Source organism: Aquarana catesbeiana, linkage group LG13 (genome assembly GCF_042186555.1).
Source record: "Aquarana catesbeiana isolate 2022-GZ linkage group LG13, ASM4218655v1, whole genome shotgun sequence".
Taxonomy (NCBI): Eukaryota; Metazoa; Chordata; class Amphibia; order Anura; family Ranidae; genus Aquarana; species Aquarana catesbeiana.
This window is the reverse complement of record NC_133336.1, coordinates 192,915,751-192,928,517: the sequence shown is the minus strand read 5'-3', so window position 1 is coordinate 192,928,517 and position 12,767 is coordinate 192,915,751. Positions and strand designations below refer to the sequence as shown.

The 12,767-nt window shown below is 43.3% G+C and overlaps 1 protein-coding gene across 1 annotated transcript in view; it reads left to right on the top strand.

The window, feature by feature from the left end:
• The first annotated feature begins 1,884 nt into the window (after positions 1-1,884).
• The window catches only part of INSRR (insulin receptor related receptor), a 137,031-nt gene continuing 126,148 nt past the window's right edge, over positions 1,885-12,767 (top strand). Inside the window, exon 1 of the mRNA XM_073609797.1 lies at positions 1,885-2,227. Within this exon, the coding sequence (XP_073465898.1) occupies positions 2,140-2,227 (88 nt within the window). The 5' untranslated portion in view covers positions 1,885-2,139. The remainder of the gene's footprint in view (positions 2,228-12,767) is intronic.

The window sequence follows — 12,767 nt, the reverse complement described above, 5'->3', positions numbered from 1 at the left end:
AAATTAAAGTGGAGTTCCACCCACTTATACAACTCTTTAACATCCCTCACTAAACTGTGCATTGGATATTTTTAATTTTTTTTTCTCAGCACCTACTGTATATCTGCTGTATTCATTTTTTACTTCCTCCTCCCTGGCCGCGGCCCATCGCATCATTTCCTGTTTGCAATGCCTTCTGGGAAGGGGCGGCAACTTCCACTGACACTGCCGTTGCTATGGAAACATGACCTAAAACCTATTACACTGCTTGTGCTGCACTGAGCATGTGCGAGATCTGCAAGGATGAGATCCAGGAAGAAATACAGTCTGGCTTCAGATGCCCACACTTAAGATGGCCACGGCCTGCTGTAAGTTTATAAAATAACAAACTACTGCTATAAACTAACAAAACAGACCTTAGTTTACAGACTAACTTTACTAGAATACATTAAGCTTGTGTATTATAGGGGTATTTTTATTTAAAAAGTATAATTTCGGCCGGAACACCACTTTAAGGAAAGGACCTTTTTCTGTTGACCTCCAATATGGGAAATAAGTGCAATTCTCACTGTCTGCTCTTCATTTTTGGTTAATATTAACTTCACAATTATTTCATCAAGTTTTTGCTAAAAAATAATTCCCCTGTATATCATAGGGGGATAAAAAAATGCTATGTGTCAAGTACACACCATAGTCTTTATTTTATACTATATTATACACTATAATATATATTATATCTACAACCCGCTGATCACACAATAAATTTCTATCAGAGGTTCCCGAGATCTGAACATTTTTTACACCGGTTCCTCCTAGGTGAAAAGGATATGAAATAGGGGGCTGCCATTTCTGGCCTCCTGAAATTGAAGCACATGCATTATTTAAAGCAGAGCTACAAGCAAAACTTTTTTTCATTTTGGATAGAATAAGGGAGGGTTATAACCCCTGTCAGCTTTTTTTTTTTTTTTTTTTTAGCCATCTGTGTCCCACGGGGGGTGGGGGGGGGGGAGTCCCTTCACTTCCTGTCCCAAAGACATAGCAGGAAGTGTGAGGAAATCTCTTCAAAGTGACTGAATCCCTGGTTGTCACCAGAACTAGTGTCCCCATTAGAAGATTTCCCCTCTATTCCTGTTAAAATTTGGGATTTTCTTTTATTTTTACCTTCAATGATAACAGTAAACAGGACAAATAGAGAGGGTGAATCTCCCTAACAGGGGGATATAGACAGCAATAAAAACCTAACAGGAGTTCCAATCCCTCTCCACTCTATCCAAAACAAAAATAAAAAGTTTTGCCTTTAATTTTTTTTAATTGTTCATTAATTTTTTTTAATGACATTTTTAATTACCTTAGTTCTATGTTCCAGGTCAGTGCCTTGAAATATACAAAAAGCCAGGTAAATAATTGTCACCATCGGGTAACCTGCTCCGAGAACCATTGTAGGAGTGCAGGTAGAGAGGATGCGGGTGCAAAGAGCCTGCGGCAGATCAGCAGCACTGAAATGAAAAAAAAAAATTAAAAAACAATAAAAAGGGAAAAATAAAATTAAAAAAAAAGGAAATAAATAAAATAAATTTTAAAAAATCCAATTGTTTCCTATTCAGTGCTTTTAAAAACATATTCATTTAGATTCAGATCTGCTTTAATTCCCTATCAATTGATCAATTTCTCTCTCTTAAGCCTCCATCACCTATCTATCGGTGTATATCAAACATATCCATACAAGAGTTCAGACACGCTGTCTGCTATTCCATGAGCTACAGCCCAGAGGTATTGCCTCCGCCCCATCAGCCAATCAGCTGCACTGTAGCCCTGTCAATCAGACCAGCTCTGCCTGCACCTGCTGTTCTAGAATGAGTCAATGCTTTATCAGGCCACACCCCCTCACCCAGCACACAGGTGATGATCCCAGTCATTCTAAACTCACAATGTTACCTGCAGACACCCATAGTACCTGTACCTATCAGCTGATCCGCTGTGTGTGACATGCCATGCACTCAGGAGGCAGCATCTTACAATTCCTGCTAGTCTGATGGCAACCTGATTTTTTTCTTCAGCACTTTTTATCTTTTTGTTTTTATTGTTATTTTTTTTCCTTTTTTTTAATTTTTAGTTTGCACTTTGCGATTGCACTCAAAGGTGTGGACTGGAAGCATTGAGATGAAGTCCACCCATCTGTGCTCTGCCTTATTGAGCTCCTTGTTGGCCATCGTTGTTGCATTTTCTGCAAGCAGTGAAGCGACAGACTGTAAGTGATTTTATGTTATCTTGTTTCCATTTTATAGTGTGTGATAAGCTTTCTCAGCTAGGGTTCCCCTTGTGAGGTTAGTGGGGGTTCTCCCTTTTGAGGTTAGTAGGGGGTTTCCCCATTGAGGTGGTTGGTAGGGGGTTTCCTCCCAAGGTTGTTGGTAGGGGGTTCTAACTTTTTTGAGGTTAGGTGATTTCTCCCCCCCTTTTGAGGTTAGTAGGGGGTTCCCTCCCGAGGTGGATGGTAGGGGGGTTCCCTCCCGAGGTGGATGGTAGGGGGGTTCCCTCCCGAGGTGGATGGTAGGGGGGTTCCCTCCCGAGGTGGATGGTAGGGGGGTTCCCTCCCGAGGTGGATGGTAGGGGGGTTCCCTCCTTTTTTAAGGTTGTTAGGGTGCTCTTCCCAAGGTGGTTGGTTGGTAGGGTGCTCCTCCCAAGGTGGTTGGTAGGGGTTGCTTTAACAGTGAGCAATGGCAAATTTATCTCCTGCCTACAATGACCACCAATGTTTCTTAACCCATATATAGCAATTTTAGGTACAATTTATAGGTTAACTGCTGCAGATGGCTAATACACCCAGATGCATGGAATACCCTGAGGACATATAATAATATTATTATTATTATTTATTTTTTACCACCTTTTGTGGGGGGGAGTTTATTTTTCTTTGGGGGTGTTTTTTTTATTTACGTTTTTTGGGGGGTGCTTATTTGCCCTTTTTTTTGGGGGGGGGGGGTGTTGGTTGGGATTGTTTTTTGTGGGGTGGGGGGATTTGAGGGTTTTTTTTTTTTTTTTTGTGTTATGCAGGGTAAAGATGATATTGAATTGAGGTGATCTTGAAGGATCATATATTGTGTGTGTGTGTGTGTGTGATGATGATCATCTTTCATTGTTCTGGATGCTGTGATTTCACCAAGGGGGAGATCTATTTGATTTTGGTTATTCTACTTTGCCTGAAGTGCTTTGTCAATGGGCGCTTGAAGGCCATTGTACCTAAATGGCGCCAGTTTTGTGAACTGGTTTTTGCAAGTATAATTCCCATGTGTGGGTGATTATGTCCATAGAGAGATCTGCTTATATTTTGCCTTGCCTGGTTCCTAGGTAGACCACTCTAGGCAATGCCAACTTTGCATCCAAAAACAAGAGCCAACCCTGGCCTGTACTCGCTGTTCTTCATACAAGCCTTCTGCTATGCACATTTGTGATCTATACACACCCCACCACCGCGCGCCCCCCCCCCCCCCCCCTTCAGTCACAGAAGTTGTGGTCAGCATTTGGTGATACGCTCACCACCACTATATTAGGTACACCTGTTCAATTGCTTGGTAACACAAATTGCTAATCAGCCAATCACATGGCAGCAACTCAATGCATTTAGGCATCTAGATGTGGTGAAGGCGATATAGGTTGTTGGTACCAGACGTCTGAGTATTTCAAAAACTTGTGATCTACTGAAATTTTCACACACAACCATCTCTCGGGGGTTAAAAAGAACGGTTCGAAAAAGAGAAAATATCCAGTGAGCGGCGTTTTGTGTGGAGGAAAATGCCTTGTTGGTGTCAGAGGAGAATGGGCAGACCGGTTGGAGATGATAGGAAGCAACAGTAACACAAAAAACCACTCGTTGCATCCAAGGCATGCAGAATACCATCACTGAACGCACAACAGATCAAACCTTGAAGCAGATGGGCTACAATAACAGAAGACCCCACCGGGTGCCACTCCTGTCGGGTAAGAACAGGAAACTGAGGCAATAATTCTCAGTCTCACCAAAATTGGACAATAGAAGATCGGAAAAACATTGCCTGGTCTGATGAGTCTCGATTTTCAGCTGCCACATTCAGATGGTAGGGTCAGAATTGTAAACAACATGGAAGTATGGATCCATCCTACCTTGTATCAATAGTTCAGACTGGTGGTGTAATGGTGTGGAGGGATATTTTCTTGGCACACTTTGGGCCCCTTAGTACCATTTGAGCATTGTTTAACCACTTGCCGCCCGCCCACCGTCAAATGATGGCGGGGCGGTGCGGCTCTCGTTCTGGGACGCCGACGTATGACTGCGTACCAGAACGGCCGCTCTCGTGCGCCCATGCCCTGATTACAATATAGCAATACAGTTTCACCAATCAGTGCCCACCATTGCCTCCCAATGCTAGCAATCAGTGCCCTCAAGTGCCACCAATCAGTGCAGCCCATCAGTGCTGCCTATCAGCGCCCAGAAGTGCGGCATATTAGTGCCACCTCATCAATGCCCACCAGTTAAGGCCATCAGTGCCACCTCATCAGCGCACTTTAGTGAAGGCGAAAAATTACCTACAGTAATTACAAAATTTACTGAAACTTTTTTTATTTAAAAAAAAAAAAAAAAAACTCAGCAGTGATTACCACCAAAAGAAAGTCCTATTTGTGTGAAGAAAATGATAAATTTGTTTGGGTACAGTGTAGCATGATCGCGCAGTTGTCATTCAAAGTGCGACAGCGCTGAAAAATGGCCTGGGCAGGAAAGTGGGTGTAAGTGCCCAGTAGGCAAGTGGCTAAACACCACGGCCTACCTGAGTATTGTTGCTGACCATGTCCATCCCTTTACGACTACAGTGTACCCATCTTCTGATGGCTCCTTCCAGCAGGATAATGCACCATATCACAAAGCTCCAATCATCTCACCACTGGACAATGAGGTCCCTGTACTCCAATGGCCTCCACACTCACCAGATCTCCATCCAATAGAGCACCTTTTGGGATGTGGTAGAAGACCAGAGAGAGACCGGGAGATTGGCGTCATGGATGTGCAGCTGACAAATCTGCAGCAACTGCGTGATATCATCTCTGTATGAACCAACATCTCTGAAGAATGTTTCCAGCACCTTGTTAAAGCGGGATTCCGGCCAGCTATAATTTTTTTTTTTTTTTTTGTCAACAGCTACAAACACTGTAGCTGCTGACTTTAAGTACACTTACCTATCCTGGGTGCCCGTGATGTCGGCCGCCCGAGGCCTACCCGTCCCTCGGCTCCCAGCCCCGCCATCCTAGGTAAGGGAAACAGGCAGTGGAGCGTTGCGGCTTCACTGCCAGTTTCCTACTGCGCACGCGCGAACGAACGTCGCAGCGCTTTGTGAATGGGACGCGATGTGTTGTGGGACACACACAGTTCCCATAACACACCGCGCCCCATTCACCAGAAGACAACGTGGGGAACAGAAGACTGAAGATCACCGCAGTGTAGGAAGGGGCAGATTAGGAAGACTGCCTAGCAACAGCCATTTCACGTAAGAAGAAGAATAAAAAAATTTTTTTTTTTTTTTTTTTTTTTTTTTTTTTTTTTTTTTCAGGGTGGACCTCCACTTTAAGTCTTTGTCATGAAGAATGAAGGCAGTTCTGAAGGCAAGAGGGGGTCCAACCCAGTACTAGCAAGGTGTGCCTAATAAAGTGTATATGAGTTTTTTGTTGTATGGTGTGTTTTTTTTTTTTTGTTTGTTTTTTTTGTTTTTTTTGTTAATTTGTAGACCTAACCAAAAAAAAAAAAAAAAACTGTAAAAAAAGAAACTTCTTTCCACTTACAATATCTAAGAGAAAGGGGAAAATTAAATATTGTTGCTGGGCCAAGTGTAACAAAAGAAACAGCCTCTGTTTATAGTGTATACACAGTATGACAAAACAGGAACTGCTCCAGCTCCAAGCACCACTCTGTTATTTTAAAAAAAAAAATATAGTTCTCTGTTAATATTTTGCCCAAAACAAAAGAAGTTATTTTTTGCTGGTCAGGAATGTGAGCAGCATTTCTTGCAGACCTGATGCTGTCCTTAACCCCTTGTTGGCTGCAAGAATTCCACAGGCTAGTTAGGTTCAACTGCTGTTTTAGTATGGCTCTATGGTGTATTGTATTATTTGTTAAATTTAAAATATAATATTTATATATATATTTTTTTTATTTTTTTTCCTGAAGGTTGAAAGTGCATATCTTCAATAAGGGCCCACTACTTTGCAGTGCATTGAGTTAAGGTGCTGGCCCATTCAAAATGGTATAACAATGCACCCTATTGTTCATAAAAACACACATGATCCTCTTCTTCCCCTTCTTTTTTTTTTTTTTTTTTTTTTTTTTTTTGTGTGTAATTGTACATTAACTTAGTGCTTTGGGAGTGCTTTGCTTTGGGAGCCATTCAAAATGAATGCCCCCACAATGCAGCAGAAACCCATGTGGGTGTATTACCGTGGTATTAAAGTGTGACAACTATTTGGGTTTTCAGTACTGAGCGAACTCCAAACTCAACTAGGTCGATGCTTTTTTTTTTATTTACTGAATGGTCTTTTTAATAAGAAGATTGAGTCAATTGCCTGTGTGACTGACTGTATGCTATGCATAAGGCCTTGATGGCCACACATTTCTCTTTGATTTGATGTGGTGTTTTTTTGTGCCAATAGTGTACTTAGCATTAAAATAATCATATTGTGCCATTACTGTACCTAGCATTATTTATATATTTTTACTGTGGTTTTTTTTAATTTTTTTTATTTTTTTTTTTTTTTTGTCAGACCCGCCAAATGGTGGGTCCGACAATGGAAGAGTCGGCCTACCTTTCAGGAGAACTTTATATAAAAAAAAAAAAAAAAAAAAAAACTACTAAGCATTGACAATACGCAACTTCTGGAGGAACCCTTACATTTCATGGAACCTAGGCTGAAAAAGTCTGGTCAGTCTGGCTACCTTTAGAGTCCCACCATAGACAGTCCAGACCAGTGATGGGTGGAAGGTGTTTATAAGGTATTAATGAAAACAGGCAGGTGATGAATAATAAAGTGGCTCAGACAAGTGATGAGAGGTATGCCCTTTATAAAAACCCTTCAGCTCAGTCCTGTTCTGTTGAGCCTCCTTGTATAAAAGGTGTGGTGGGGTGTGGATTATATTTTTTTTTATATAAACCCAGGTCTCCTTCCTCCTAGAACGGTGGTCTCCAAACTGCTTTTTATCTGGCCCTTGGGCAGCGCTGTATGTTGGCCTAGGCCAGTGATGGCGAACCTTGGCACCCCAGATGTTTTGGAACTACATTTCCCATGATGCTCATGCACTCTGCAGTGTAGTTGAGCATTATGGGAAATGTAGTTCCAAAACATCTGGGGTGCCAAGGTGCACCATCACTGGCCTAGGCCGACAAGGCCCGGGCCTAGGGCGGCACTTTGCAGGGGTGCAGCACGAAAAGAGTCCCCAAGGCTTGCGCTACACTTTGTGTAGCTCCAGTCTGAACTGGGCCAGGAGGCAAATCGGTCTAGCACCCCCCATAAATCAGCCGCACTGCTGCTGGGCCGCAGGGGGGGACAGCCCATACACATGTAGGAGGCTTGGGCGGTGGACCCCAACCAATGAGTTATTCTGTGGGTGAGCGGTGTTCCGCAACTGGGGGGGTGGGGGGGTGGGAGAATCTCTGCTTCTAGTTTTGACTGTCCTATCATAACAGCGAACCTCTCACCTGTGTTCTCAGCTACAGAAAGACAGACAGATACCATGTCGAAGGATAAAAATTGTCAAAGTCAGCTGACGGGCTCCATAGCCAAATAGGAAGTGGGAGGAAATACCTGCAAATTAAGGGACTTCACTGCCAATACCCCCCCCCCCCCCTCCCACAAGTCTCTCATAACTAGTGTCCCCACTGGAAAATGTCAGAGTGGGTCTTAAACGTGGGTGTGGCCCTGACAGGAAAAGGTGGGAAGGAGTGGGTCATATTTAAATTGGTGGGTGCACGAGTTTAGTCAGACCGAGGGCAGCACAAAACCTAAATGCACCACTGCCCTTGGGGCATTGTTCTTTCCACTATCGCCAATGATGAGGCTCACGTTGGAGCACTATTCCTCTCACTGATGGGGAGCATTTTCTACTCCCACTGGCCACAGTAAAATGTACAGTAAATTGGCCATTTGTTTAGAAAGTTTGGAGGCTCCTGTTCTAGAAGAAAGTCGGGTACGCTACCCATTACTGCAAAGTTTGCACCTACCTTTTGTCTTTTGCCCATGTACAGCCTTTCTTGTTATAATTAGGAGATGATGTGAAACTCGCTAGTCTTGGGCACCATGACCCAATGTAGTCATGCTGCACAATGGTTGGGTAGGCCGCAAACTGCACAAATAGTTTCTACAAAACACATGGGGAGAAGTTTTATTCAAGCTGTGCCATCACCCACGGTCAGTTTGGGGATGAGTTTGATGCTTAGTGTCAGCCCTGCTCCACTAACAGGCCAAGAGGGGGGCCTATAATATCTTCTGACTAGAGATGTATAATTTTGCCCATGTAGGGCTTCTGTAACTCGGATTATGTTCTGGTCAATGGCAGTGGTCTCCAAACTGTGGCCCTTTGCATGTTTTCATCTGGCCCTTGAGGAATAATTCCTGCCCCTGACACCCAACAATGGAGAAATAACTCCTGTCAGTAATTCCAACCATTCTCTCCCAATAAAAGTGACTTGTAAATGATCTGATATAATAGAGATTTAAAATCTTTGTGTAACCCAGTATTACATAAATGATAAACGTAACAGGTGAAGTATGCAAAAGAATATATAAAAATGACACAATGAAGGCTACAAGAGTTCTCCAAATGTCCAATCTACTCCATTGGATTGTTTAAAAAGACTTATGGTTCATAATGACAGTTCAAGTGATGGTTCCTCAACCCTCTATTCTGCAGTGACATGTAATCATGACACCCAGGAAGATGTGATAGGGTATGATAGGAAAGATCCTCCACCAGTAATAATACTGCCGCTTACCAGCTTGCTAGATCTCTTGTTTAGGGAGATCACAAGTGCCTGTGGCTTTATCCCCAGCCCCGGGTCTCTGTGCTTGAATAGCTAGATGTTCCCAGACACTCTGCTCAGGATATCCTCCGTGCAACTGGCATCGCTCATTCCCCATGTAAGGATATAAAGGCTTCCATAGTGTAATTCTTTTAAAAGCATTTACTATTAAAACAAGCAGTAATACACTTACAACCTAGCCATGGATATAAAGCGTTTTCTAGAAAAAAATCGAGCCGGCCGGCTCTCAATTGCTGCCCGTTGCTTCCGGGGCTAGCGCGGTATGGAAGACATGGCACCTAGAAGACGTCATCTGTGACAAAACGGCGTAGGGAGGAGCGGCATGCTGACTTCACCATATACCGCGCTAGTCCCGGAAGAAACGGGCAGCAATTGAAAACCTATTGGAACACAGGACGTAATAGAAGCAAGCTAGTGCACAATTTTAGATGCAAGATGATCAATCGTAGGGGAAAGTGACTTCGAGAGCAATTGCTCAGGATTTTTTTTTTTTTTTTTTCCTAACGTAAATTATGGGTATCACATTCAGTGTCGGGTCATAAAGCCAGGTTATATGCTTTGTTTACAGTAAATTTACTTAGCTATATTTGTTAACGAGCTTTGCTACTTTCTGTACAACTGCCTGCTGTTGGGGGTAAATATATTGTATTGCTGGTATTACAGCAGACTGAAGTCAAGAAAATGAGGATCTGTAATGTCACCACTTGTATAACACTAGAAGTGGTGTCTAAGACTCCGTTCACACTAGTGAACAGCATTGCGTGACAATGGAAATTGCATTGTCTTCGATGGTTCACATTCCCATAAATGCAACTTGGCATGGCACCGTTTTGAAAAAATGTTCCTTTTATTTCTTTGGTGTGATTCCAGGAAGATTTTGGCCCCATACAATATGCAAACCACTTCAAAGTAGCGTCCAAGTTGCACTACATCGCACTGAAAAGTCAGATCAAAATCAGATCACAGGAGTGGGGCCAAGCCGTTTTTTCTGAAATGGCAACAATAAAGGGGCCTCCCAAATATGAACATCAATAAAAGGACAATACACCCAAAAGTAGAGCCTGGTAGGATAAGTTAGTCCTATGTGTTTTTGTTTTTTTGGTTTTGTTTAGGAGTAGAACCTTCCAATATAGGTTGATGGATTGTTTAGGTAAATTTTTAGTTTTTTGTCTCCTCTGTAATTGGTGGAGCAGTGTGTGATTGGTCTGCTCTGAGTTGCACTGGCTGCAGGTTTTAACCTCCCTGGCGGTATGATTATTTCGGATTTTAGGTGCTGAAAGCGGTACAATTATTTTGCATGGAAATTTGGCGTTTTATATTGTAGGTCTGTAAATCTTAACAATAACACACTTAAATCTGTCCAAACCAGAGTCTAGTAGATATCCCGGGTATGATAAAGTTTGAAACACAAAAACATAAATTATAATATAATAAATAAAAATAAATAATTTAAAAAAATTAAAAAAAAAAAATAGTAATAAAATAAATTTCCCCACAATTCACTATCGCTCAATTCTGCAAGTGTTCTAATTTACTATCGCTGTTTTTCTAGCTGGTCTAAAGCCACTTTTGACGTAAAGGGACACTTTTTGGTTGCTATGGACAATCTCCAGTTTCCAGGCAGAAAGAACAGTGTATATCATGTAAAACTGCATGCAGGGCATGGGCCAAAGCACTGGGGACAAAAGGGATGTGAAATCATTTCATACAGTACTGTAATCTGTAAGATTACAGTACTGTATGTGTTATGATTTTGACAGTTTTTTTAATTTGCCGCCAGGCTCCGCCCCCGTGCGTCGCGCCGCTCGCAGGGAACGGAGCCTGGCACGGAGAGGCTTCGGAGGAGGACGGAGCCCACGGACACTGCGGGGGACATCGCAGGATCCCGGGGACAAGGTAAGTAAAGCCGCCCCAGGATCCTGCAATGCGATCCCGAGTGTGGCTCGGGGTTACCGCTAATGGTACTGAATTTTAACCCCGAGCCACACTCGGGAAAACTGCCAGGGAGGCTACGTGGAGTTCCACTGGTTTTGAAGTTTATTAATAGTCAGCAGCTACAAACTGTGTAGCTGCTGACTTTTAATAAACAGACATTCGTCTGTCCCACGATCCAGCGATGCTGTCGCCCGAAGTCTTGCTCCTCTCCCCCCTCCTCACCGTGGTGCCGTCATTGCAAGTGTGGGCACAGCTTGCGGCTTCACAGCCAGGCGCGCACTCCGCATGTTGCGCTGCACTCTTAGTGGCCAAGCAATCTTCTGGGACTTGTGACATGTCCCAGAAAATTGCAGAGAGGGAGGGGGAGAGGAGACTGAAGTGGAAAGTGGGACAGTAAGTACCTGTCAAAACTAGGTATACCCCCCCCCCCCCCAAAAAAAAAACAAAAACAAAAATGACATGCCAAATGTGACATGTAAGGGGGCGAGGAGTGCCTAAAGTAGAAGTTCCACTTTTGGGTAGAACTCCGCTTTAACTGCTTCCAAAATAATGGGCTGGATGAATCACATCGCTGCTAACTGTGTTGTCTCAGCCAATCCCTGGGGGAGGGTGCCCAGATGGTGGCTGGGATTGAGCATAAATACTATGCTGCCTGGTTCTTGTCCTGGAAGAAAAGTTCCCAGCCTGGAGGGCTACTGCCCTCCGAGGCAGCTCAGCTGAATATTTTTGTGAGCTCATCAAGGTCCCAGCTATGCTAAAGCTGGGGGCCTGTTTTGCTAAGAACCTCTGAAGCTAAACCAAAGGGATTTCACCAAGGATCTGGTCTGGAGAGTGTTTGACACTCGAGGGAGGCATCCAAGGACTTGAGCGTACAGGCCTGAGTGCGTGATCTGAGTAACTGGCTGCTGTTTAACCCTGGCGCATCAATACTATGGCTTGCCTGGCCTGGAACATTACTTATGGTGTCCCAGTGCTGTCCATTTACTGAGCTTTTGTTGAAGGGACTGTTCTAAGAAGTAACTGTAGAGTGAAAAGTGCCCTCCTATTACTGTTCAGCGTTCTGGAGTGTCCCACAGCTATTTGTGTCCTATTCAAGTTTGTTCAGCAATAAAATGTTAAGGCAACCCCTAGACTACTTCTTGAGCCAGAAGAGTGACTGTTACTGTGTGTCTGGCACTAGTGGGGAAAAAAACCTGGGACAAAATCCTCAGGCCCTTTTGCTGGTGAGCGCTACATTGGTCTTGGGTACTCTTAACAGTGAGATCTCCCTACCGTAATTTGAGACTCTATCCCTGTCCACCTGGTAGTTTTCGGTGCGCCCGTCCACTTTTGTGTGTTCAACTCTTCCTGTTGCATGTTCAGAAATCTATAAAAAATCCAAAGGGAAAGTGAGAATCTCTTATAATGGGCACATCAGGCGTGCAGACCCCAGAATTTGGCGCAGAGATCTCACCAATAGTCACCAAGATTATCAGCAGGATTAACTCTACCATGTCTACTAAAATGTACATTGGTTTTAGGTAGACTGACCCTTCAACAGTTCAATTTGAAATTCGCATCCGATATACATATCAAATGTTTTGCACTTTAGGTGTACCTATTTTGGGGCCTGAACCAGCAATTTTCAGAACGCCAGTCCATCTAACCGATTTACAAATTGTACTATTTTAGCATTTGATTGGCATAAATGTTTGGCTATCTCCATTAAATCGGAAACCCAATCTGTTGACCTCAATCTTTGTTGAGATTATTTTGGGGAGGGTTTTTTTTTTTTTTTTTTTTTGGTTAATTCTCTGCTGA